This window comes from Dreissena polymorpha, chromosome 7, assembly GCF_020536995.1.
Source record: "Dreissena polymorpha isolate Duluth1 chromosome 7, UMN_Dpol_1.0, whole genome shotgun sequence".
Lineage (NCBI taxonomy): Eukaryota > Metazoa > Mollusca > Bivalvia > Myida > Dreissenidae > Dreissena > Dreissena polymorpha.
The window spans coordinates 81,028,989-81,051,842 of NC_068361.1; the positions used below are offsets into that span (position 1 = coordinate 81,028,989).

The 22,854-nt window shown below is 36.1% G+C and overlaps 1 protein-coding gene across 1 annotated transcript; it reads left to right on the forward strand.

Moving 5' to 3' along the window:
- The first annotated feature begins 796 nt into the window (after window positions 1-796).
- LOC127836924 (26S proteasome non-ATPase regulatory subunit 5-like) lies at window positions 797-21,932 on the forward strand. The gene is made up of 9 exons (XM_052363571.1): window positions 797-972; window positions 11,151-11,295; window positions 11,910-12,042; window positions 13,176-13,279; window positions 15,748-15,888; window positions 16,780-16,891; window positions 17,564-17,755; window positions 18,048-18,157; window positions 20,488-21,932. Exons 1-9 carry the CDS (start codon window positions 800-802, stop codon window positions 20,884-20,886), a joined length of 1,509 nt encoding a protein of 502 aa, XP_052219531.1. The 5' UTR covers window positions 797-799; the 3' UTR covers window positions 20,887-21,932.
- The last annotated feature ends 922 nt before the right edge of the window (window positions 21,933-22,854 follow it).

Below are 22,854 nucleotides of genomic sequence, written 5' to 3' on the forward strand. Positions count from 1 at the left end.
CCCTCAACCTTACTTAGTCCGTTTTCATATGCAAGACCGGCGTGCTTTGTGTTAGTCACGGAATCGCGTTTATAACGTCTTCTGGGAACGTTGATGAATATGTTGGAGGTTGAAATGGCGATGGCGTCATACAGTTTTGACTTTTGATAGTATGTATATGTCCAGAGATCGAGTTTACATGTTCGTTGAGAATAATGAAAAAAAAACACAAAAAAACACAGTTCTGCATGTTGCTTTGGAAGTCAAGGTAACCTTTACAAGGAAAAAATAAATAAAGTCACCCTTAAATTTAATGTTTCATTTAAAATGTAACGACTTTTTCTTTGCACATATCAATGGTCTTTTTAAAAACAAGAACAAACATTACTTTGTGTCTACAATTACTTGATTTAAGTGACTCAATAACAATATCACCCCTATAAAGAATTAACACATTGGTTATGTTAGATCATATCGTTTGTTATTGAAGATTAATGCCAGCAATAGCATGGTGTGCAAAAAGCTAAAGCATTGTTAATAGCAGATCTAATTCGTCATATTAAATACAAGTGTAAATAATTATATAAATGGACTTTGTTATATATAAATTTAAAAAAAAAGTGCTTATCATCAAGTCATGTGACATTAATGATTCGCTCAATGTAGTGCGAAGTTATTTTTAATGAATTTTTATTTCGCTTAACCATGCAATAATACGCTTTCCTCACGACCGATTAAAAGCGTTAGTTGTCCACCTGAAATAAGTGGTGTGCATCCTCTGTTCCAGAAGTAGGGTGTCTGTTTTGTTCATTAAAACAAGATGGCAGCGTCCATAGCGGCATTAATTGATTCTCTTCCAAATAGTGAAAATAAATTGGAGGTTTTGGCGGATCTAAAAGCCGTTTTAGGAAATACTCCTATTCAGTCGATATCTTCAATAAGTGCAAATGTTTCTTTCAGTAGTGTGTTCGAATGTCTTTCTACGGATAATGGGTAAACTACCTTCAAAACTGCATTGTCATCTTCCCATTTGCGATAACTTATGAAGTTATTTCTCTTACTGTCGACTGTCGTCCTGATCGTGTAACAACAACTAGCAACAACACATTGTGTGTGTGTGTGTGTGTGTGTAAAGTTTTGAACCAAATTGAAATTCATAACTCTCAACCACAGTGCAGTGCTTTCCACAGGATTTTTTAAGGCGCACCGGGGCTTATAAGATTGGCTTCGGGTGTCCCCTCCCGAAGTTGATTTAAAAAAAAATATGTGTCAATTGAAGTTCTGTGGTGCCTTATAACTCGAAGAAAAACAGCTTCAAAAGACGTCATTTGGTGCGCTATGACTATAAGAAACCCCCCCAGCTATAAAGTTATTTATAAACAGTCTTCGAATTAGCCTATAAGCCCGTAGCCCGAGTCGATTCTTGGGACGGTCGGTTGATCATAAATGCATATTAAATAGCCCGACCGGTCTATTGAATATTTTAGCGTAAAATAATAAAGTGAAAAAAATACATGAACACCGGTCAGCAACTTTGGGTTAAAGACATAATCAATGGAAGTAGTCGGTACAAGTCGTTAGCCAATCAACACGTCTGATTTCCACTCTTACAGAGACTCCGGAGATGGACCATTTTATTATTGATTTTTGATTGGTTAGTGGATAGCGCGAACATGAACGGTAACTGACGAAAAATCTTCGCTACTTTCCGAAAATTGTACAAGTCAGCAAATGTTGCAAATGAAAAAGTTTGAGTGATCGATTAGCAAAATAAAGCACTGCAATAGCATATATTTAAGCAATATGTTAACAAAATTATATATTTATTACGTATTTGCTAGGTAACTGGTTTTCATTTTTCTTGAATCATACGATATGCACATTTGATTTCATGTGCAAAACACTTTCATATTCTCGGACTGTTATTTTCGGATACAGTTTTGTTTTCGTCGATTTAAATTTATTTTCGACGTTCTTTATAAAAATGTCTATAGAATGATGAATACACATGGGGTGATACGGATGGTATGATTTATAATATTTTGCATTGTTTTCACCAGAAATTGCAACTAGAAAGACTAAAAAAGTACAATAGGTTAGGGCTCAGGGCGCTAACAAAGCTGTATGAAAATTGTTTCATGATTTAGGACAAATGTCCCGAAAAAAAATTGACCATTTAGCCATTTGAGGAAACCTGTCCTGAGGAAATTGGGGCCAATCGGAAACACTGAGATATGGAGATGTCCGGAGAGCATGCCTTTGCTGTTGTTATCAAAAATAAATAATACAGTCTGTTGAAAATGGGACAGGCAAATGTTTTTACTCATTAGAAGATATTTCTGATTGGAAATGAATATTTTTGTTGCTCCGAGCGAAAAAAGTCATAAAATGTATGTTAACCTTTTCGGGCTATTGAAACTGTCTTCGGGCTATTAAAAATTCTATCTGATTAGCCCGAAGGGCTCTTGGTCTAAAATATTAAGCGTGAAGACAATTTCCCAATACATCCGTATCAACCCGACTCAGATATTACTGCATACTTACTACTTTTCAAGTTTCTATAATACCCGATAATCCCATTTTTAAAAACACTTTCTGGTAAATATTGACGATAAAAGTGCTCAATAATTTCTTTTACAACAAACATTGCCATTTTTCTCAAGTATCAAATAAATTTCAGCATAAGTGACAATTTATAGATTTGATGAAATATTGCCACTGAACATGCGTAAATTGCTTGACATGGTGTTTGCTTGATAATACATTGCTCAATACACCCACCCTTTCAATGCACATGACGCGACGTTGTACATGCTGCATAATTTTCGTGCCCTTTTTATTGAGACAAATGGTCAACACAAAATAAATTATCACTGTTTATTATCCCCCGCCAGAGGCGGAGGGATATTGTTTTGGCGTTGTCCGGCCGTCCGTCCGTCCGGCACTTTTGTGTCCGGAGCCATGTCTTGGAAGTTCTTTGGTGGATTTCATTTAAACTTGGTATTAGTATATATATATGCATAAGAGGATGATGCACGCCAAATGGCATTGTACACCATTTGTTAAAAACAGACTTATGGCCCTTTGTATCTTGAAAAAATGCTTTTTAGTGTCCGGAGCCATATCTTGGAAGTTCTTTGGCGGATTTCATTGAAACTTGGTATGAGTATATATATGCATAAGAGGATGATGCACGCCAAATGGCATTGTACACCATCTGTTAAAAACAGACTTATGGCCCTTTGTATCTTGAAAAAATGCTTTTTACTATAGGCACTTTTGTGTCCGGAGCCATATCTTGGAAGTGCTTTGGCGGATTTCATTTAAACTTGGTATGAGTATATATATGCATAAGAGGATGATGCACGCCAAATGGCATTGTACACCATCTGTTAAAAACAGACTTATGGCCCTTTGTATCTTGAAAAAATGCTTTTTACTATAGGCATTTTTGTGTCCGGAGCTATATCTTGGAAGCGCTTTTGCGGATTTCTTTGAAACTTGGTATGAAATAAATTGTGAAGGCTTAAGAACCTTCCTTTGTCTTAGTTTTGTGTTATTGTCCTCCGTCCGTCCATCTATCATTATGTTCATCCGTCCAATTTGCAACCATCCTCAAACAAAGCATATGTTGCGGGGGATACCTTGGGCCTTTCAGACCCTCTTGTTTGAAGCAAGAATCTGTTAACGTAGAGTTAACTTTTACATTCCGAAGAGGGTTTTGGATTACAAATTTAACAAGAGATTGCCAAGCAATATTGTCCCCTACCGGTGAAACTCTAACATTGTCAGTACCGTTAATCCACGAATATAATACGCCCTCGTGCATAATACGCACCCCCAAGTTTGGTCAAAATTTATCGGTAAAAATTGAAATCCGAGTAAAATACGCACTAAAAAAATCAGTGTCCGAAATCGGCCATTTCTGAAAAAATGTGTCAATATATTTTTGTGTTGTAAAAATAGCAAATCAATTTGGTGTTGTCAACTATCTGTTACCCCGGTATATTGATCGGGATGTGTTATAGTGCTGTTGTTATGACAGTTGCATAATAAATATCTCTGTCTATTGTTTATATTACCATTGATTGTTACCGATGACACACGGGCCCCTTGCTGACATCCGGGTCAAGCAGTCATAATTACAAAAGAAAGAAGCAGAGACGCTGTGTTTTGTTTTCACATTTAATTCAATTTGACAATATTCGGGACGATAATAGTTATAATAATAATAAAGTAATAAGAAGACAAAATGGTTACTTCTGTTTTTATAGTTGTCTAGATGAATTACTTTTTCTTTTTTCGAGTTACAAACTCGATACATTAAATATAACTTAAAATACAATTAAACCTCTTGTGCTTTTCATGATCTCTTTAATTAAAATACGCTGCTGTCATTAAGGCTAGTTTGGGAGTAAAAAACAAATTAATTAATTATCACCTTTCAATTTAATTCGACAATCGGCAGACAGGTGTAATAGACTCTATTAGCATCATAAAACTAATTATTTAATAACCACTCTTTACTTCAGATATGGTAAATATGCGGTAGAAAGATAAATAGTGGTCAGCTAAGAAATATTGATTTACGGGTATTGTCAGTTGTTTTTTTTTCATCCAGGCGCTATTTTGTAGGCAGACGACGATATTAACTGTGTATTCAAAGTATACAGTGTCTGCGCATGAATGACTCAATATTATCTGATAGCTCCTCCCGTTCTCATTTTTCTTTCGACAACGTCATTTCATGTGTAAGCGAGCTCAATGTTGATTGGCCAGCTACCTTGCGCACTTCAATAACAATAAGGTCAAGCGATGTTTCATAATCAGGTACAGACCGGGTTTCGTTTACTGTTCGAATTGCGAACACTTTCATTAAAACAAAGAGACAAATATACATTTGTTTGTAGAAAACCAGTCCGATATAAATGGCGGATTTTTCAATGAAATTTTACTAGATTTTCGCATTTTCACAAATAAGATTTTTATTGAGCCAAATTCTCAATATTTTCGCAAATGACTCAAATGGCAAACGACAGCATGAGCCCTGTTGCACCCCTTTGATGTAATGTTGTAGTTTAAAATGGCTGCTGCGAAGCGAATAACAGCGATAAAGTTGAAAACTTGCACAGGAAAAATTTAGTTCTGCTCTAAACTCGTATATTATACGCACCCCCTAATTGAAGAAAAAATCGACAGGTAAAAAAGTGCGTATTATATTCGTAGATTTACGGTATTTTTTAAATTTTATTTGTTGCCATAGCAACCAGAATTTTTGATGTAGGAACAAAATTAAATGACATGCATAATCTCCATATTGCCATCTACCCATGTTTTAAGTTTCATGAAAAAATATGAAGAACTTTTAAAGTCATCGCACGGCAGGATCCAGAAAAGTGTGACGGACTGACTGACAGACATACAGACTGACAGGCGGAGCGCAAACCATAGGTCCGCTCCGGTTTTACCGGTAGGGGACAATTATGCTCATTTGAGACTTCAAGAAAACATGAATTCAACGACAATTTGTTTAAAAGCTGTATGAGTTCAGGGGTTCTGAAATATGCTGTCCGAGTTGTCCGAGTCCAGGGATGGAAATTAGTGGTTGCCCGTGAGCCCGGGGCCAGTACATTTTGGCCTGGGCAACTCAAAATCAAAAGTTAGTAGTCCGGCTGGGCAACTTGCTTTTTAAGCTTGAAACAATTCAGTGCATTTTACTCCTATAAATATGAGGTCGATTTACATCGACAGATAACGTCTTATTATTTGGACTAAGTGCATTTAAACATTTAATGAAATTGGCGACTGTGAGTTAATAATTAGTTTAATAAAATTCATTTATCAAAGCCAATAAAATGCTTTAACTCAGACTTATATTATGACATAATACACATAAAGTTTGTTAATTTAGCAATGTTGTTGTTTACTTTTTTTTTTTTTTTTTAAAGAAATTCTTATATACACACGACCATACTAGTAAATCGTACTGGGCTCGTTAGTCTTTAACTGGGCAACCAAAATACTAAAGATGGTTGCCCATGTGGGCAACCAATTGTAAAACGTTACTTTCCATCCACTGAGTCGTCAATTTCCCCTTCTGGACAAGCAGTTTTTGAAAGCTGGCTTGTCCAGGGACAAGTAAAATTTCCGTGGTTATTTACGAAACTTCTCTATTTTCCCAAAATAAAAAACAAAAGTTTATATAAATAGCTTATGATTAATCTGCGGACTGGCCCACTTTTTCAACTGGAGGTAGGTTATTTTCCGATAATAATTATTTAATGTAGTAAACCAGTCCACTCGTATATAGCAACAGCCAATCACGCATGAGGTAACATTTATAGTAGAGAAACCAGCGCACATGCGTATAGCAACAGCCAATCACGCATTAGATAACATTTGTCGTAAATTGCAAAGGGTCGCAAACATTTTCTACCGACCTGCATTCAATTTTTTAAAATAAAACCACTTCAACGTCAAGCCATGACGCTAATCAGACCAATGATAAAATCAGTTTGGCTTCGGAAAAGAAGAGAAAAGCCAAGTATGAATATGATAAAGCATAGGACGCCAAGCGGAAACAAGAATTTGTTGAGTCTTGGCTAATTGATTTTCCTTGGCTTGAAAAAGTTACCGGTGTGTGTAAATGTAAACTTTGTAAGGAGTTTCCTTTATAAGCAGATAATTATATACTTATATTTAGCAGAGATTATTTTATTTCAAGTGAATTTTCTAGTCATGTTGAGATTATTAAATATCCGCGATGGTATCATTTGTGACTTAAACGTGTTCTTATTAGCTTGGCATTTTTCGGAGAAAATCGAGGTATTGTCATAGCCAGCTCGTCGTGTCGTGCGCAGTCAGCAGTCCGCTGTAGGCATCGTGCTAAAACCTTTAAATTGGCTCTAAAATCAAAGTGCTTCCACCTACAACTTTGAAACTTCACATGTAGATGCACCTTGATGAGTTCTACATGCCACACCCATTTTTGGGTCACTAGGTCAAAGGTCAAGGTCACTGTGACCTCAAAAAAACCAAATCTGACCAGCTTTCGCAGCAGAGCGTGGCACCCATTATGCGGTGCTCTTGTTATACGCACATCTTGCTTGTATTTTTTGTTCATGTGAATTTTCTAGTAAACTATGTTTATAATTTAAAATAGAACTTAGCAAAAGTGTATGTTTGTATTACAGTGGAACCCCTCTAAAACGGACACACCTGGGACCAAGAGGAAATTCCGGTTTAGAGAGGATTCCGGTTTAGAGGGGACATTGACTATTTTACTTTCAGAAGGTCAATTACATAGCCTAATGTGGGAAAAACACTTTCAGCAAATTTGAATAGTTTTTTTACATATAACATTCATTCATACTGCATCACATTATAACAATACATGTCATTTAATATCTTGATTTGGAAGCAATAATAGCTACAACATAACTCAAACAGTGCACCCTGAAAAACAAACAATTGTATACATGTATGCATTTGTTAGGTGACTTTAGTTCCTTTTTACACTGACAAACATGTCAAGAATGACCTGTTTTTTCAAACATCTACCACGCACGATAGTCTTCTCCACCTTGTTAATCATTTCCTGAACACTAACATACATTTCAGTGTCCTTTTCACTGCCGAAGTTTGCAAGCTTGATAAGGAGCTGAAGAGCTTCTTCATAGGTCAATTTAGCACGGCTTCCTACATGTACATCAAAAACAAAACACAATAAATCACTCTATGTTTGTTATCAGTAATTATAATCAGTATTAACACCTCTATTGATCGATATGTACATCACAGGACAAGTATCTTTAAATAGTTTTGCGATTTTTACAGTTTGCACATTTTTCAACCACCTTTATTTATTTCACGCGGCTTTAATCCGCTATTCACAACTTTTTGACTCTAGGTCTGAGGTGCAATAAACAGGCCCTGAGCGGTTTAGAGAGGTACAATTACGTATGGAATGACCTAATATTGATCCAAAGAATGACCGGTATTTGGAATTGAGGGGATTCCGGTCTTGAGGAGATATTTAACACATGGTTCAATAGGGGAAAAAATGGGACCGGACAAATTGTTCGGTTAAGAGAGGATTCCGGTGTAGCGAGGATCCGGTTTAGAGGGTTTCTACTGTATTTGCTTAATTAGTAATGATCTTTTCCTTTATCTATCTTAAAAGTACGGACAAGTACTTCTTTGGTACGGACAAGTGAATTTTTGGGTCCAACTTGTCCGTGGACAAGTAGACTCATAAAAATATTTCAGAAACCCTGGAGAAAAGTAAATGTTTTGAGAGTAATATTAATGAAATGCACAACTTCCACGAGGATCATAGCCATCATCAGTCTTCTAAGCCAAGATTTCTGTGGCAATTACATGTTCGTCACAAGTCGTCTGCATGATTTAACTGCAGGTAGTGCGCCTGCCTACGAGTGCTGCCCCTTATACAAAGCATGCCCTCTCATTGGCCAATATTGATTTTCCAATACAGCGAAGCACCGCCCTTAAGCGGTCTTTAGTTGGGTAAAGCGTTAGATGTAGTTGACAGAGGATCGTAAATGGCTTTCAAAATTTTCGGCAAAGTCGATATCGCTTTGATCTTAAGAATGGCTAGTTGCAATAACAGCCAAAATACACTGATCAGAAAAGTTCAGGCGCCCTGTGGACTCTGATTTCCGGCCCTGGTGAGGGACCGTTATATGGCCTGTGGAAAGCACTGCAGTGGCATATAATGGCTCTGTATTTTCATTGTCATCTAGTCATTCATGCATTAATTCATTCATTTATTCATTCATTCATGCATTTATTCATTCATTCATTTGTTGTCTATTATTACATGAAGTGTTAGGTCAGGGTCAACCAAAAGGGTCACATAACATGAAGGAGTGGTCTCAACATATCTTTTTATGCCCCAGGTAGGGTGGCATATAGCAGTTGGAACTGTCAGTCAGTCTGTCTGTCTGTCCGTCCGTCCGAAAACTTTAATGGCCATAACTTTTTCAATATTGAACATAGCAACTTGATATTTGGCATGCATGTGCATCTCATGGAGCTGCACATTTTGAGTGGTGAAAGGTGAAGGTCAAGGTCATCCTTCAAGGTCAAATGTCAAATATATGGCATCTGTCTATTCGTCAGAAAACTTTAACATTGGCCATAACTTTTTCAATATTGAAGATAGCAACTTGATATTTGGCATGCATGTGCATCTCATGGAGCTGCACATTTTGAGTGGTGAAAGGTGAAGGTAAAGGTCATCCTTCAAGGTCAAACGTCAAATTTTGCAATATTGAAGATAGCAACTCGATATTTGGCATTCATGCATATCTCATGGAGCTGCACATTTTGAGTGTTGAAAGGTCAAGGTCATCCTTCAAGGTCAAAGGTCAAGGTCAAAGGTCAAATTTTGCAGTATTAAAGATAGCAACTTGATATTTGGCATGCATGCTTATCTCATGGAGCTGCACATTTTGAGTGGTAAAAGGTCAAGGCCATCTTTCAAGGTCAAAGGTCAAATTTAGCAATATTGAAGATAGCAACTCCATATTGGCATGCATGCGTATCTCATGGAGCTGCACAATTTGAGTGGTGAAAGGTCAAGGTCATCCTTCAAGGTCAAAGGTCAAATATATGGCTTCAACGCGGCGCAGAAGGGGGCATTGTGTTTCACAAACACAGCTCTTGAACTAAATTACTTTACAACAAAAAACATAAATCTATAATCACATTGCAGGGAATTTTTTTCTTGATTTCAGGAAAGGGCATGGCCTTCCACTTTGGGGATAAACATTCCCAAAGTAACCTGGAAATTTGGGGAAAACTGCATCATTTTAAAGAAATTCTCTTTGGCGCAGGGACCTTTCTCTTGGGGGAAAGGGTTTTTATAAACCCCGTGCTAAAGAAGAAAAAAAAGACATGCATTCCACACAAAAATTGTATTTGTAACTTTTTAGGGCTAGTTTATCACAGAAACCATCCAAGATTTCAACATAAAACTTCATGGGTGTATTCATATCAATGAGGAGAAGTCCCATGTTTTAGAACCATAACATTACACTTTTTAAAATAAGAGTTATTGCCCTTGTTTGTTTTTATGCCCCCATCGGATCGAATGATCAGGGTTATATTATTTTTGGCCTGTCTGTCTGTCATTGTATGTGTCTGTCATTGTATGTGTCCGTCATTGTATGTCAGTCTGTCCAAAACTTTAACCTTGGTCATAACTTTTGCAATATTGAAGATAGCAACTTGATATTTGGCATGCATGTGTATCTCATGGAGCTGCACATTTTGAGTGGTGAAAGGTCAAGGTCATCCTTCAAGGTCAAATATATGGCTTCAAAGCGGCGCAGTCGGGGCATTGTGTTTTACAAACACAGCTCTTGTTGTTGTCAGTTGTTACAAAATACTACATGTTCAGTGAACATTAGTCCATTATTTTAATGAGTCCCAATAATTGAACATAATTTGTGTATTGTTTGGAGGGGGGGGGGGGGGGAGGGCAGATTTCACTTAATGCCAGTCTATGCATTTTCCAGCAGCAAATTTTTTTTGTATGAATTAATGATTTTTCTTGTCTGGTCAAACTTTATAGTATCAATAGCAGCATGAATATAATAGCACATACATTATGCAAGTGTCAGCACATGCAAGTTAAACAATGTACATATTATACCAGGGGAGTATGGTGGACTTAATATAAACTTTGAACAGTTTGGTTAAACAATTATAATTTTAAATTTAAATGATAGAAGTGAATTTAATGTTTATTTTATTTCCCAATTTATTGTAAATACTTCATTTGAAGCTTTGTTCAAATGAATTATTAGTGGTAATATGAATGTGCAGCTTGCAAATCCTTAAACATGTATTTATGTTGCAACCATGCTTCTGGAAAATTGCACTAAACAATAATTAGGTTGGTGTATTGCTATGAGATATATATAATACATGTATAAAGGAGTAAGCCCATTTCATCCAACTAAAACTTTTATTGTATTAATATCATAATTATTTTATTTTGTCAGTCTATTTTGTTTAAACTCTCAACCAGAAAATCCAAGCAACCCCTTTCAAAATGTATCAAGGCATTATGATGCCAGTTTCCACCACTGCTGCTAACTCATATAAGAATATGTTTGAAACCTGTCACATGTTGTATCATTTAGAGAGGAGCTGGAGATGTGCTGTGAAGTTCTACAGAAGCTGCTGTCCCCTCTGCCACCAGACGTGATTCTCACCCAGTTCCACGACGAACTTCTGACGGGTCTGCAACATGATGAGCTGCCAGTCCGCAAACTCTGTCTCTCACAGGTGACCGACATGTTTAACCCTTTGCATGCTGGGAAATTTGTCATCTGCTAAAATGTCCTCTGCTGAATTTCTAAAATTAGCATTTTCTTCGATTTTTTTCAAAGAATACTATCAGAATAGCAAACAGTTTGGATCCTGACGAGACGCCACGTTCTGTGGCGTCTCATCTGGATCCAAACTGTTTGCAAAGGCCTTCAAAATTCGGCTCCAGCACTGAAAGGGTTAACCACCACTACACTGAACTATTTTCGAGTTAGGTTGAAAACATCCATGTTATTTGTAGATGTATTTTGTAAAATATTCGGAATAGAAGAGAAACAAAAACAGGATTAGTTCAAATAGATAAGGGCTGACAATATTGTTGCTTTATTGTTGAATGTATATATTCATATTATGGAATGATATTCAAACATATCTTTCTCAACCTAAATCATAAGTAATTTAAATGCAACACAGTATCATTAGTTAAAATTTGTTCTCATGTTGGTTTTAGTTTACCGGTGATCACAAAATGCAACACAGTATCGTTAGTAAAAAATTGTTTTCATGTCAGTTGCAAACATTTTTGTTTAATCATCTATCTTGTTAGTGGTCGCATTTATGGGACTTTACAGATTCTTAGAGTGAGTGACAACAGTTCTGAAGAGTTGACCCAGCATGAAGACATTCTGGTAAAGTTGGTGAAAGCCCTGGCTGATGAAAGTCTGGATGTGGCAAAGTCAGCTTCACAAGTCCTCACAAAACTTGGTATGATAATAAGTCATTGACTACCACAAGATTTTATAATTGTTAATTTGGGAAAATATCTTGGATACAAATTCTCTGCTTAGGAAAATTTGAAAAAATTGACCAGTCAGGTTACATTTCTAATATGTGTTTTTTCCCCCATAGAATGATGCAGTCTCCTATATATAGTTAATGATTTAAGCTTTTTTTTAAAATATGCCATTGATTACTTACGAAATGATGAAAATTGCATGAGCTTTCTGAAATGTCTTATTCTTGATGATAAGTTTTTGAAGGCAGTGCTTTATCATATGCCATTGATGACTTTAAACAAAGAATAATAAAAAATATATCAGAACCCTTATAGTTTTATGTTTGAGTTATTTCCCTAATTAAACTTGAATTATGATCAGGATCCATCAACCTTTTATACTTTAGATCAAGCATATTCCTGAAACTGTCCTATTTTAAGTGAACTTTAAAAATAAAATCCGACTCTAACTTATCATGAACCAATAATGATTAAGTGTTATTCATTCAGAATGATTTTAGAATAACTTATTTACTAAAACTTGCCAATATAAACTTGGCAATGATCTTCATGCATGAATTCATTAAAATGGGTTATTATAGTTTACAAACTGTTAGGACCTCATTAAACTCGTGCAAGGCATATAACTTTTGCTTATTGTGTTTACGAGCGCAAGGTTAATGTTGTTGAGCTAAATATTCTCAAATGCACAAATAGTTAATCTATAGTGCACATTGATTGTGACACAGGCCCAGATATTTTTAGCTTGGCTGTCTGGCATCTGCTGTCCGCGTTGTGCTAAAACCTTAACAATGGCTCTAAAATCAAAGTGCTTCCACCGTCAACTTTGAAACTTCATATGTAGCTGCACCTTGATGAGTTCTACACGCCACACCCATTTTCGGGTCACTACATCAAAGGTCAAGGTCACTGTGACCTCTAATATAAAACTTAAACACAGGCTCTAAAATCAAAGTGCTTTCATTTATTCAAAAGTGCACCCATAGCTGAGCATTGACACCCACTATGCGGTGCTCTTGTAAATAACAGCAGTCATATGCAAATTTGATATTTTCCATCTGTGACTCCTTACTTCACATTTCCATGTTTTTCTACATACCAGGTTCCTCTGAGGAAGGTCTATCCACTCTGTACTCAGAGAACCTCATGAGCACCATACAAGATGTGTTGCTTGGCAACGATACTATCAGATTCAGAGTCTATGAGGTACAGCAAATCTGTCACATTGTGTGAATTCCTTAATGCAAATCTTAATTGGTGATGTGCAGATATTTGCATGAAAATGTATTCATAATTTCTTGTTTCACAGTAGCAAATAGTTATGTTTTTCAATTTCAGACAGTTGATTACTGTAGAATGGTATCATCTAAAAATACCTAATAAGGTCATTTACAATTTCTGCATATTTAATTTGCTCTTTGTGCACTGTTTATCATCTTATGATGTTGTTTTTTTGAAAGTTTTGAAGATTGAAAATTGTTGACAGAGCATTTGCCGGGAATAAAGTCACAACTGATCAACTGATCAGTGTTTATGCTCATGTTTGTACATCTAATATTAAATGATGACTCTGCAAATTTTGAAACTGGATTACCCATCATCCATTAAAAGACATTTGAACACACTATTAAAAGATACTATGAGATATTAAAGGGACCTTTTCACGTTTTGGTAAAGTGACAAAATTGAAAAAGATTGTATCAGATATGCCAATTTTCGTTGATATTTGTGAGGAAACAGTAATACTGCAAATTTACATACCATGCTCTAAAATATCCTTTATATGCATCTTTTGACAATTAAAAAACCTGAAAATTATAAAGCGTAGCAACGCGAAAAAATTGAATAGTTTGGAGAGTTCTGTTGTTGTCATTAAATTTTTGTGACACTACGAGGATTGTTTATATACAGTATAAAATACATCACTCACTGTATGACTGAGCATGGATGGCCGAGTGGTCTAAGTGTTAGACTTTTATTTCAAGGGTCAGTGGTTTGATCCCAGTTGAGGGTTACTTTTTATACCCCCATTACTGGTAATGGGGGCTATATAGGAGTCACTTTGTCTGTCTGTCTGTCTGTCTGTCTGTCTGTCTGTCTGTCTGTCTGTCTGTCTGTCTGTCTGTCATACCCCCATTACTGTTAATGGGGGCTATATAGGAGTCACTTTGTCTGTCTGTCTGCCTGTCTGTCGGTCTGTTTGTCCTGAAAATTTCATCGGATCTTCACCAAACTTGGTCAGAAGCTGTATCTAGATGATGTCTAGGTCAAGTTTTAATATGGGTCATGCCGTGTCAAAAACTAGGTCACAGAAAGTTTGTCCGGACCATAACTATGTTATTAATCGTTAGATTTTGAAATGACTTGGAATATTTGTTCACCATCATGGGACGGTGTGTCACGTGAAAGAAGTACGTCAATATCTCAAAGTTCAAGGTCACACTTTGAGTTCAAAGGTAAAATGCTTGTCCGGGCCATAACTTTGTCGTTTATTGCGAGATTTTAAAATCATTTGGCACATTTGTTCACCATCATTGGATGGTGTGTCGCGCGAAATAATTACGTTGATATCTCCAAGGTCAAGGTCACACTTTGAGTTCAAAGGTCAAAAATATTGCCATAAATTAGCTTGTCCGGGCAATAACAATGTTGTTTATTGTGAGATTTTAAAATCATTTGGCACATTTGTTCACCATCATTGGACGGTGTGTCATGCGAAAGAAGTACGTCAATATCTCAAAGGTCAAGGTTACACTTTGAGTTCATAAGTCATAAATGGCAATAAATGAGCTTGTCCGGGCTATAACTATGTCATTCATTGTGAGATTTTAAAATCATTTGGCACATCTGTTCACCATCATTGGATAGTGTATCGTGCGAAAGAATTACGTCTATATCTCCAAGGTCAAGGTCACACTTTGAGTTCAAAGGTCAAAAATGGCCATACATGAGCTTGTCCGGGCTATAACTATGTTGTTCATGGTTTTGATTTTAAAATCATTTGGCACATTTGTTCACCATCATTGGATGGTATGTCGCTCGAAAGAATTATGTCGATATCTCCAAGTTCAAGGTCACACTAAGTTCAAAGGTCAAAAATGGCCATAAATGATCTTGTCTGTGCTATAACTATGTTGTTCATTGTGAGATTTTAAAATCATTTGTTCACCGTCATTGGACGGTGTGTCACACAAAAGAATAATGTCGATATCTCCAAGGTCAAGGTCACACGAGTTCAAAGGTAAAAAATGGCCATATAAAATTTTGTCCGGGCCATAACTATGTCATTCATTGTGATATTTTAAAATGACTCTGTACATTTATTTTGTTCACAACGTGTCATGCAAAAGAATTCAAGAGTTCGAAGGTCAAAATGGCCATAAATGATAATGGCATAATAATTCTTAAAAATCACCATAAATTAGCTTCTCTTGTTTTGTGAAGACAGAATGCAGAATAGTCTGTGTCATTGCAGTATGTGGGGGTATACATGACATCTGTGACAAAGCTCTAGTTTTTCTTTGTTTAGTTTTATTTTTATTTTTTACTGGAGATTTTCAGATCCAATGTTTACATTTATCAATATAACACATTTTATGACAACCTTCAATACATGACAAAATCTGTGAAAAGGTCCCTTTAATTGATAGGAAAATATATTCTGTCTATAACAGACCATTGTGAACATCAGTGGCCAGTGTGAGGCAGGTCTCCGTATGAGTTTCCAGAGTGGCCTGCTACAACAGTTCCTGAATGAGCTACACAAGGACGACATTCTCGTGCAGCTCAACTGTCTTGAACTGCTCTCTCATTTGGTATGTGAGCAATGTGCAGCTCAACTGTCTTGAACTGCTCTCTCATTTGGTACGTGAGCAATGTGCAGCTCAACTGTCTTGAACTGCTCTCTTATCTGGTATGTAAGCAATGTGCAGCTGAACTGTCTTGAACTGCTCTCTCATCTGTTTTGTAAGCAACAGTGGATTTGAAATTTGATGTTTTCATTAATTCATAACTATGAATTCACTTGATGCTATGGTATCAGGGTTGGCATAATTAACCCATTTATGCCTAGTGGACTCTCCCATACTTCTAAATTGGATCAATTTATTTCCAAAATTAGGGATGTCTAGTATATTTATTTCTATATTTAGAATATTTCTTATAAAAATTCCTTTAAGCAAACAGCGCAGACTCTGATGAGATGCTGCATCATGCGGCGTCTCATCTGGGTCTACGCTGTTTGCAAAGGCCTTTTTTTCTAGACGCTAGGCATGAATAGGTCAAATAATTGCCAGCTAAATTCATTGTATTTTTTTCAGCAACTTGACCAGTATTCTTATCTTCAGAAACTATCTACTATAAAAAGTAAACAATAATATAATTGTACTGTTATTATTTTACTTTAATCTTTACCACTCAGATATGTATTTTGACGCATTTGTAGTCCCTTAGAAAATTACATTTAATTTAATACCTTTTTTGACTAAATTCAAGTTTTAAAGGCTTCATTTCCAACCCTTAGATACTGATGAGGAGCAGACAGCCTAAAACCTGAACAGACTGCGAGTTACTTGCAGGCTGTTCTGGTTTTATGCTGGTTGCAAAAGCCATTTTCACTTGCTTCTTATGTTTCATGGAGTAAAGGGTTTAACTAATTCCCCCCCCCCCCTTAAACATAAATGTCATATCATAACTATGTTGGTCAGGCCTCTTCAGAGCATGGGTTGGCCTATCTGAAGGAGCATGATGTCATCGCCAGGCTGGAGACCATGTTGAGGTCGGCCCAGGATGACCCCCTAGCGGGATTTCTTATTCCTGGTAAAGTGTCAGTGGCAAAAATTAAATGTTTGACTTCAAATGTACTGTTAGAATTCACCCTGAAAATCTACCAAAACTCTGACAAAGCCAGTTAAATTAGCCTTGGTGAAATATACTTAATTTTGATTACCAAAATTGCTTTTAATGTGTTTTTTAGAAATAGTTTTTTTTTGTTTGCAATTTGGATAATATAAATATTCCCTCAATTTATTGAACACAGACTTTCAGAAAAAGTGCATTTGATGAAATTTGATATATAATTTTATTAGCATGATTTACTGTGGTACTCAGACTTTATTTATTTCCTGGTCAAATAAAATATATCAAGCTAATAATCCTTTATCACTGATACATATTTTCACGCATTTGTAGTCCCTTAGAATGTTTAAGGAATTTAAGACTTTTCTTACTAAATTCAAGTGTTTAAGGCTTCATTTCCAAACCTACTAATGAGCAGCAACAGCATTAAACCTGAAAAGACTGAGAGTTACTTGCAGGCTGTTCTGGTTTTATGCTGTTTGCACATTGCAATTTTCGCTTTGCCTCTTAGTGGTAAAGGGAGAAGATACATTGTCACTGTAGAGAAGGCCTTGTTCAAATTTTCAGATTTATTTCAAATGTTAAGCTTTCACCAAAATTGTACCAGAAAACATGTAATATGTCAAATTTCAGGCCTAATAAAGTTTTTTGGTTGTGTTGCGCGGCTTTACCCAAAAGAAGTGTGTTCACAGAACGAGTCCTTTGTGGCAACAGTCTTCAACAACCTGTCATCTCCAGAGAATCCCTCAATGCTGAGTCTAGCTGTACAAACTGTTGGCTTCATTGGTTCATCCATAGAAGGAAAAATGGCTCTGGAAAAATTGGGTTTGTCTTTAATGAATTTTGTTTTTCAAAAATAATATAAGTATTATTCTGCTAAATGTGTCTCTTGGAAGCTTTTTTCTTGTCAAAAAATTATTTAGTTACCATACAGGATTTGCCATTCTCCCTCGTCAGTAAACTCGTTAATAGATTATGTGCACAAATCCAGTCCAATAAAATGTACAAGGTATACCGGTAAGGACACACATGGAATTTTAGCTTTTCATCTGCTTTTTATTGGTTGACAGAAAGCTTGATTCATTGTTGTAGGTAATAACTGTAACCCATATTACAGGTAACAAGATGGACACTGGCATGAGATGTATCGGTAAAGTACTAAGGGAGTCCCAGCAAGATATGAAGATCACTATTCTACAAGCCCTGAGTTGTCTCATGAGACTCAAGGTAAAATACTAATGGAGTCCCAGCTATATTTGAAGATAATTGTTCTCCAAACCCTGAGTTGTCTCATGAGACTCAAGGTAAGGTACTTAGGGAGTCCCAGCTATATTTGAAGATCATTGTTCTCCAAACCCTGAGCTGTCTCATGAGACTCAAGGTAAGGTACTTAGGGAGTCCCAGCTATATTTGAAGATCATTGTTCTCCAAACCCTGAGCTGTCTCACGAGACTCAAGGTAAGGTACTTTGGGAGTCCCAGCTATATTTGAAGATGATTGTCCTCCAAACCCTGAGCTGTCTCATGAGACTAGAGGTAAGGTACTTAGGGAGTCCCAGCTATATTTGAAGATCATTGTTCTCCAAACCCTGAGTTGTCTCATGAGACTCAAGGTAAGGTACTTAGGGAGTCCCAGCTATATTTGAAGATCATTGTTCTCCAAACCCTGAGCTGTCTCATGAGACTCAAGGTAAGGTACTTAGGGAGTCCCAGCTATATTTGAAGATCATTGTTCTCCAAACCCTGAGTTGTCTCATGAGACTCAAGGTAAGGTACTTAAAGCGTCCCACCAAGATATAAAGATAATTGTTCTACAAGACCTGAGCTGTCTCATGAGACTAGAGGTAAGGTACTTATGTTCTACAAGACCTTAGCTGTCTAGTGAGGTTCCATGTACCTTTAATACCATGATAATCACGTATTGCTATGGGGTTCTGTATTAATTAGTTTACTGAGCTCCTAATGTTTATCATAACTTAACCCTTTGCATGCTGGGAAATTTGTCGTCTGCAAAAATGTCGTCTGCTGAATTTCTAAAATTAGCATTTTCTTTGATTTTTTTCAAAGAATACTATCAGAATAGCAAACAGTTTGGATCCTGATGAGACGCCACGTTCTGTGGCGTCTCATCTGGATCCAAACTGTTTGCAAAGGCCTTCAAAATTCGGTTCCAGCACTGGAAGAGTTAAGTTATACTCCAGATTTCAATTGAAATTATATATGTTACATCCATTGTTTTCGGATGCTTTCAAGAATAATAACTTACTTAAGGCTTTTAACATACAAAGACCTCAACACAAAAGAGATAGAGACTTATGAATTTATTTATTTTGGACAGATGCTTTGTGTTAATGAACCCTGGGCTTTTCTGAGGTCAGATTGTTAATTGACGTTAATATTCCTTAGCTATTGGTTATAGGTGATCTTCCCAAACTTGTGATAAGCCCTTTGTACATGTTAGCCCTTTGTACATGTTATGGTTTGAGTGTGAACCTGTTATGTCTGCGAAGGATTTCAAATAAAACAGGATTGGTCTTGGGATGAATGTTGTACATACATGTATATGTCACAACTAACACAAGAATCTGTAAGATTTCGTTTGTGAATTCAATAATTATATCAATACATCTGAACAAAACACAAACAAAACAAAGGACAAATGTAGATAATAATTCAAATTGGTAATTTGAAGAGTCATTTCAATGCTATAAGATTATTAATTGGTTAACGGTACACATACAACAGGAACTTGTTTCTTTAATGGTTTTTTATTACGTTCAAAGTAGGTAATATTTGGAAAGCCCATACAATCTTTTTAACAATGAGGCTGAGAGTGAAACTATTCTATATCAGAAAGTGGTATGTACAGCTTACGAAAAAGTCACATGTTCAACCCTAAACAATTCTCTTAAACTCACACTAAAAATTAAGTCCTCGGGAATGATGTGTCTACTTCATGTCTTTATAATAATGATTTGTTGCACTACTTGATGAAGAAAGCCAGTAAAGAAATTGTCAACTTCGCTTGCCAATGATCGAATCTTCTCAAAATGTTCACAAGGTATTTGACCATACAGTCGTCTTTGCTTGTCAATAAAGCTTCTGATAATGTTCACAAATTATCTGACCAAACAGTCATCTTTGCTTGTCAATAAATCTTCTGATAGTGTTCTCAAAGTATCTGAACAAACAGTCATCTTTGCTTGCAAAGTATCTGAACAAACAGTCATCTTTGCTTGCCAATGAATCATCTGATAATGTTCACAAAGTACCTGACCAAACAGTCATCTTTGCTTGCCAATGCATCTTATGATAATGTTCACAAAGTATCTGACCAAACAGTCATCTTTGCTTGCCAATGAATCATCTGATAATGTTCACAAAGTACCTGACCAAACAGTCATCTTTGCTTGCCAATGCATCTTATGATAATGTTCACAAAGTATCTGACCAAACAGTCATCTTTGCTTGCCAATGAATCATCTGATAATGTTCACAAGGTATCTGACCATACAGTCATCTTTGCTTGTCAATAAATCTTCGCATCATTTTCTCTAGATAGAAGATCAAACCAGTGAACTGTTGAAGCTGACAGAGCGGTGGTACAACTGTCTTGGATCCAACACTTTCTCCTACCTTATGTCACTTGCCACACAACCATTCCCCGAGCTACGCTTTCCCCTACTCGCCTTGTTAGAAGCCCTCGCAGGGCAGATGTGGGCACAGAATATCATGTCTGACCATCCAGGCTTTCGTGAATACTTGCTTGACCGATCTACGGAGAAGACAAAAGAATGCAAGGAGTGGAAATATAACCTTGTGTTGACTTTGGCGAAATCGCCAACTGTCTCGGAAGTGTTTGGTCCACCGTATGTGGTACAGTTGAAGGTGTATTGTAACCAGGGACCATTCTTTGTTAGGGCACAAGCGGAGGTTGCTATGGAAGGAGATTCATAGTTTATACTATTGTAAAATCATTATTATTGTTTGGACATTAACTTTCGTTGATGTTGCGGGTCAATTGCTCCGCAATTTTAACACAAATACATCCGAAAATAACCGACGCAAATTGCTTTTTTCTCCAGAATCAGAAATGTTTACTGGTAGTAGAGCTTGAAATATTGTACTGTGAGCATTCTACTCCCAACTTGTCACATTTTCTCCAAAATTGAATGAAATTATTTTGCACTAATGACATTCAGAAATCCAAATAACTATTTAAACCTTGTTATTTTAATTAGATTGCATCGAAAGCCTAAGACTTACTAAGATGCTTTAGAGTCTGTTTCCTAAGAAGTATCAGTTCTTGATGTGTGTTTTTTGGGCTAGATTTTAAGATCTCTTGTCACAGTGGGAATTGAACCGTTGGTTATTATCCCTTGGTATTTCAACAATAAACATTAATGGTATCATGAACATATAATTTTGTGAAATATTGTTAGTCTTGTCACTTACTTTTATGTTCAATTGTATTAAAATGTATACACATATATTATAACCTTGTAAAGACAATACTCTGTACACTTCTTTTGATGCTCTTCAAATGAGTATGAAAAGACTACAAAAGCATAAAAGGTTAAGCACAAGGCTACATTGACGCGGCTGTAGTAAATGCGCTTCTGACTTACCTTGTGTGTTAATTAAAAGCATTTCACATAAGGGATTGATGTACATGTGTGTTTTTACATATTGAGACATAACAAATGTTTGTTTTCACTCAAATTCCATGGATTTTTACATAACTCGTTGTTTATAAATTTTATTAAATATAAACACATTATGTACATATATAATATTCAGATAATAAAGGATATTACACAATGTTTACATAAAACTAGAACTCATGTTAACTGAAAAGACAATTGTACACGCATAAAACTAAAGTGTTGCGTAATTACCCATAATATAGGAAGAAAAATCCGTAATAAAATAAATAAGATCAGTTGTAAAGAAACGATAATGCCCATCAGTTGCGCAATAAGTGAATAAAATATTCTTACAAAGTTTGTTTTAAGATCCTTTTTAGCTCGACTTTTGGAAGAAAAATGAGAGCTATACCCCGGCGTGGCCGTCTCGGTTGGTGATTTTTTATTATAAAGTCAAATAACTTTGAGACCATCAAAGATAATTAACTCAAACTTGGAATACTTCTTTATGGCAACAAGACACTTGTGTATGATGCATAACTCTGTCAGCATTATATTTAGAGTTAGGCCCCTTTTTAAACTTAGAAAATTGAAAATTTGGTTAAGTTTTGTGTTTAGGTACACTTAATTCCTTAAGTATCAAAGCTTTTGCTTTCATACTTGCAACACTTACTTACTATCATAAGGGGACTGTGCAGGCAAAGTTATGTAACTCTGACTGGCATTTTGACAGAATTATGGCCCCTTTTGTACTTAGAAAATTGAAAATTTTGAAGTTTTGTGTTTTGGTCTATGTTACTCCTAAAGTATCATAGCTAATGCTTTCAGACTTGGAACACTCGCTAACAATCATAAGGGGACTGTGCAAGACAAGTTGCATAACTCTGGTTGGCATTTTGACGGAATTGTGGCCCTTTTTAGACTTAGTAACTTTGAATATTTTGTTAAATTTTGTGTTAGATCCACGTTACTTCTAAAGTATCAAGGCTATTGCTTTCAAACTTCAAATATTTTCTTACTATCATGAGGGAACTGTACATGGCAAGTTGAATTTGACTTTTACCTTTGAATGACCTTGAATCTTAAGGTCAAATAAATAAATTTAGCTTATGTTGCCATAACTTATTTATTTAGGATCAGATTGTTTCATACTTAGACAAAACAACACTTACCTGACATACCACAATGGACTCCACCCAAACCATCCCCCACGCCCCACCCCAGAATCCCCCCCCCCAAAAAAAAAAAAAATAGTTTTTTTTTTCATTTTTAGCTTGAC

Bases quoted from the DNA above. Each gene is read 5' to 3' on its own strand.
- LOC127836924 (XM_052363571.1), top strand. From the start codon at position 800: ATGGCAGCGTCCATAGCGGCATTAATTGATTCTCTTCCAAATAGTGAA. The intron at 11,296-11,909 runs GTGACCGACATG...GGGACTTTACAG, and splicing joins GCAAACTCTGTCTCTCACAG to ATTCTTAGAGTGAGTGACAA. The intron at 18,158-20,487 runs GTAAAATACTAA...CATTTTCTCTAG, and splicing joins GTTGTCTCATGAGACTCAAG to ATAGAAGATCAAACCAGTGA.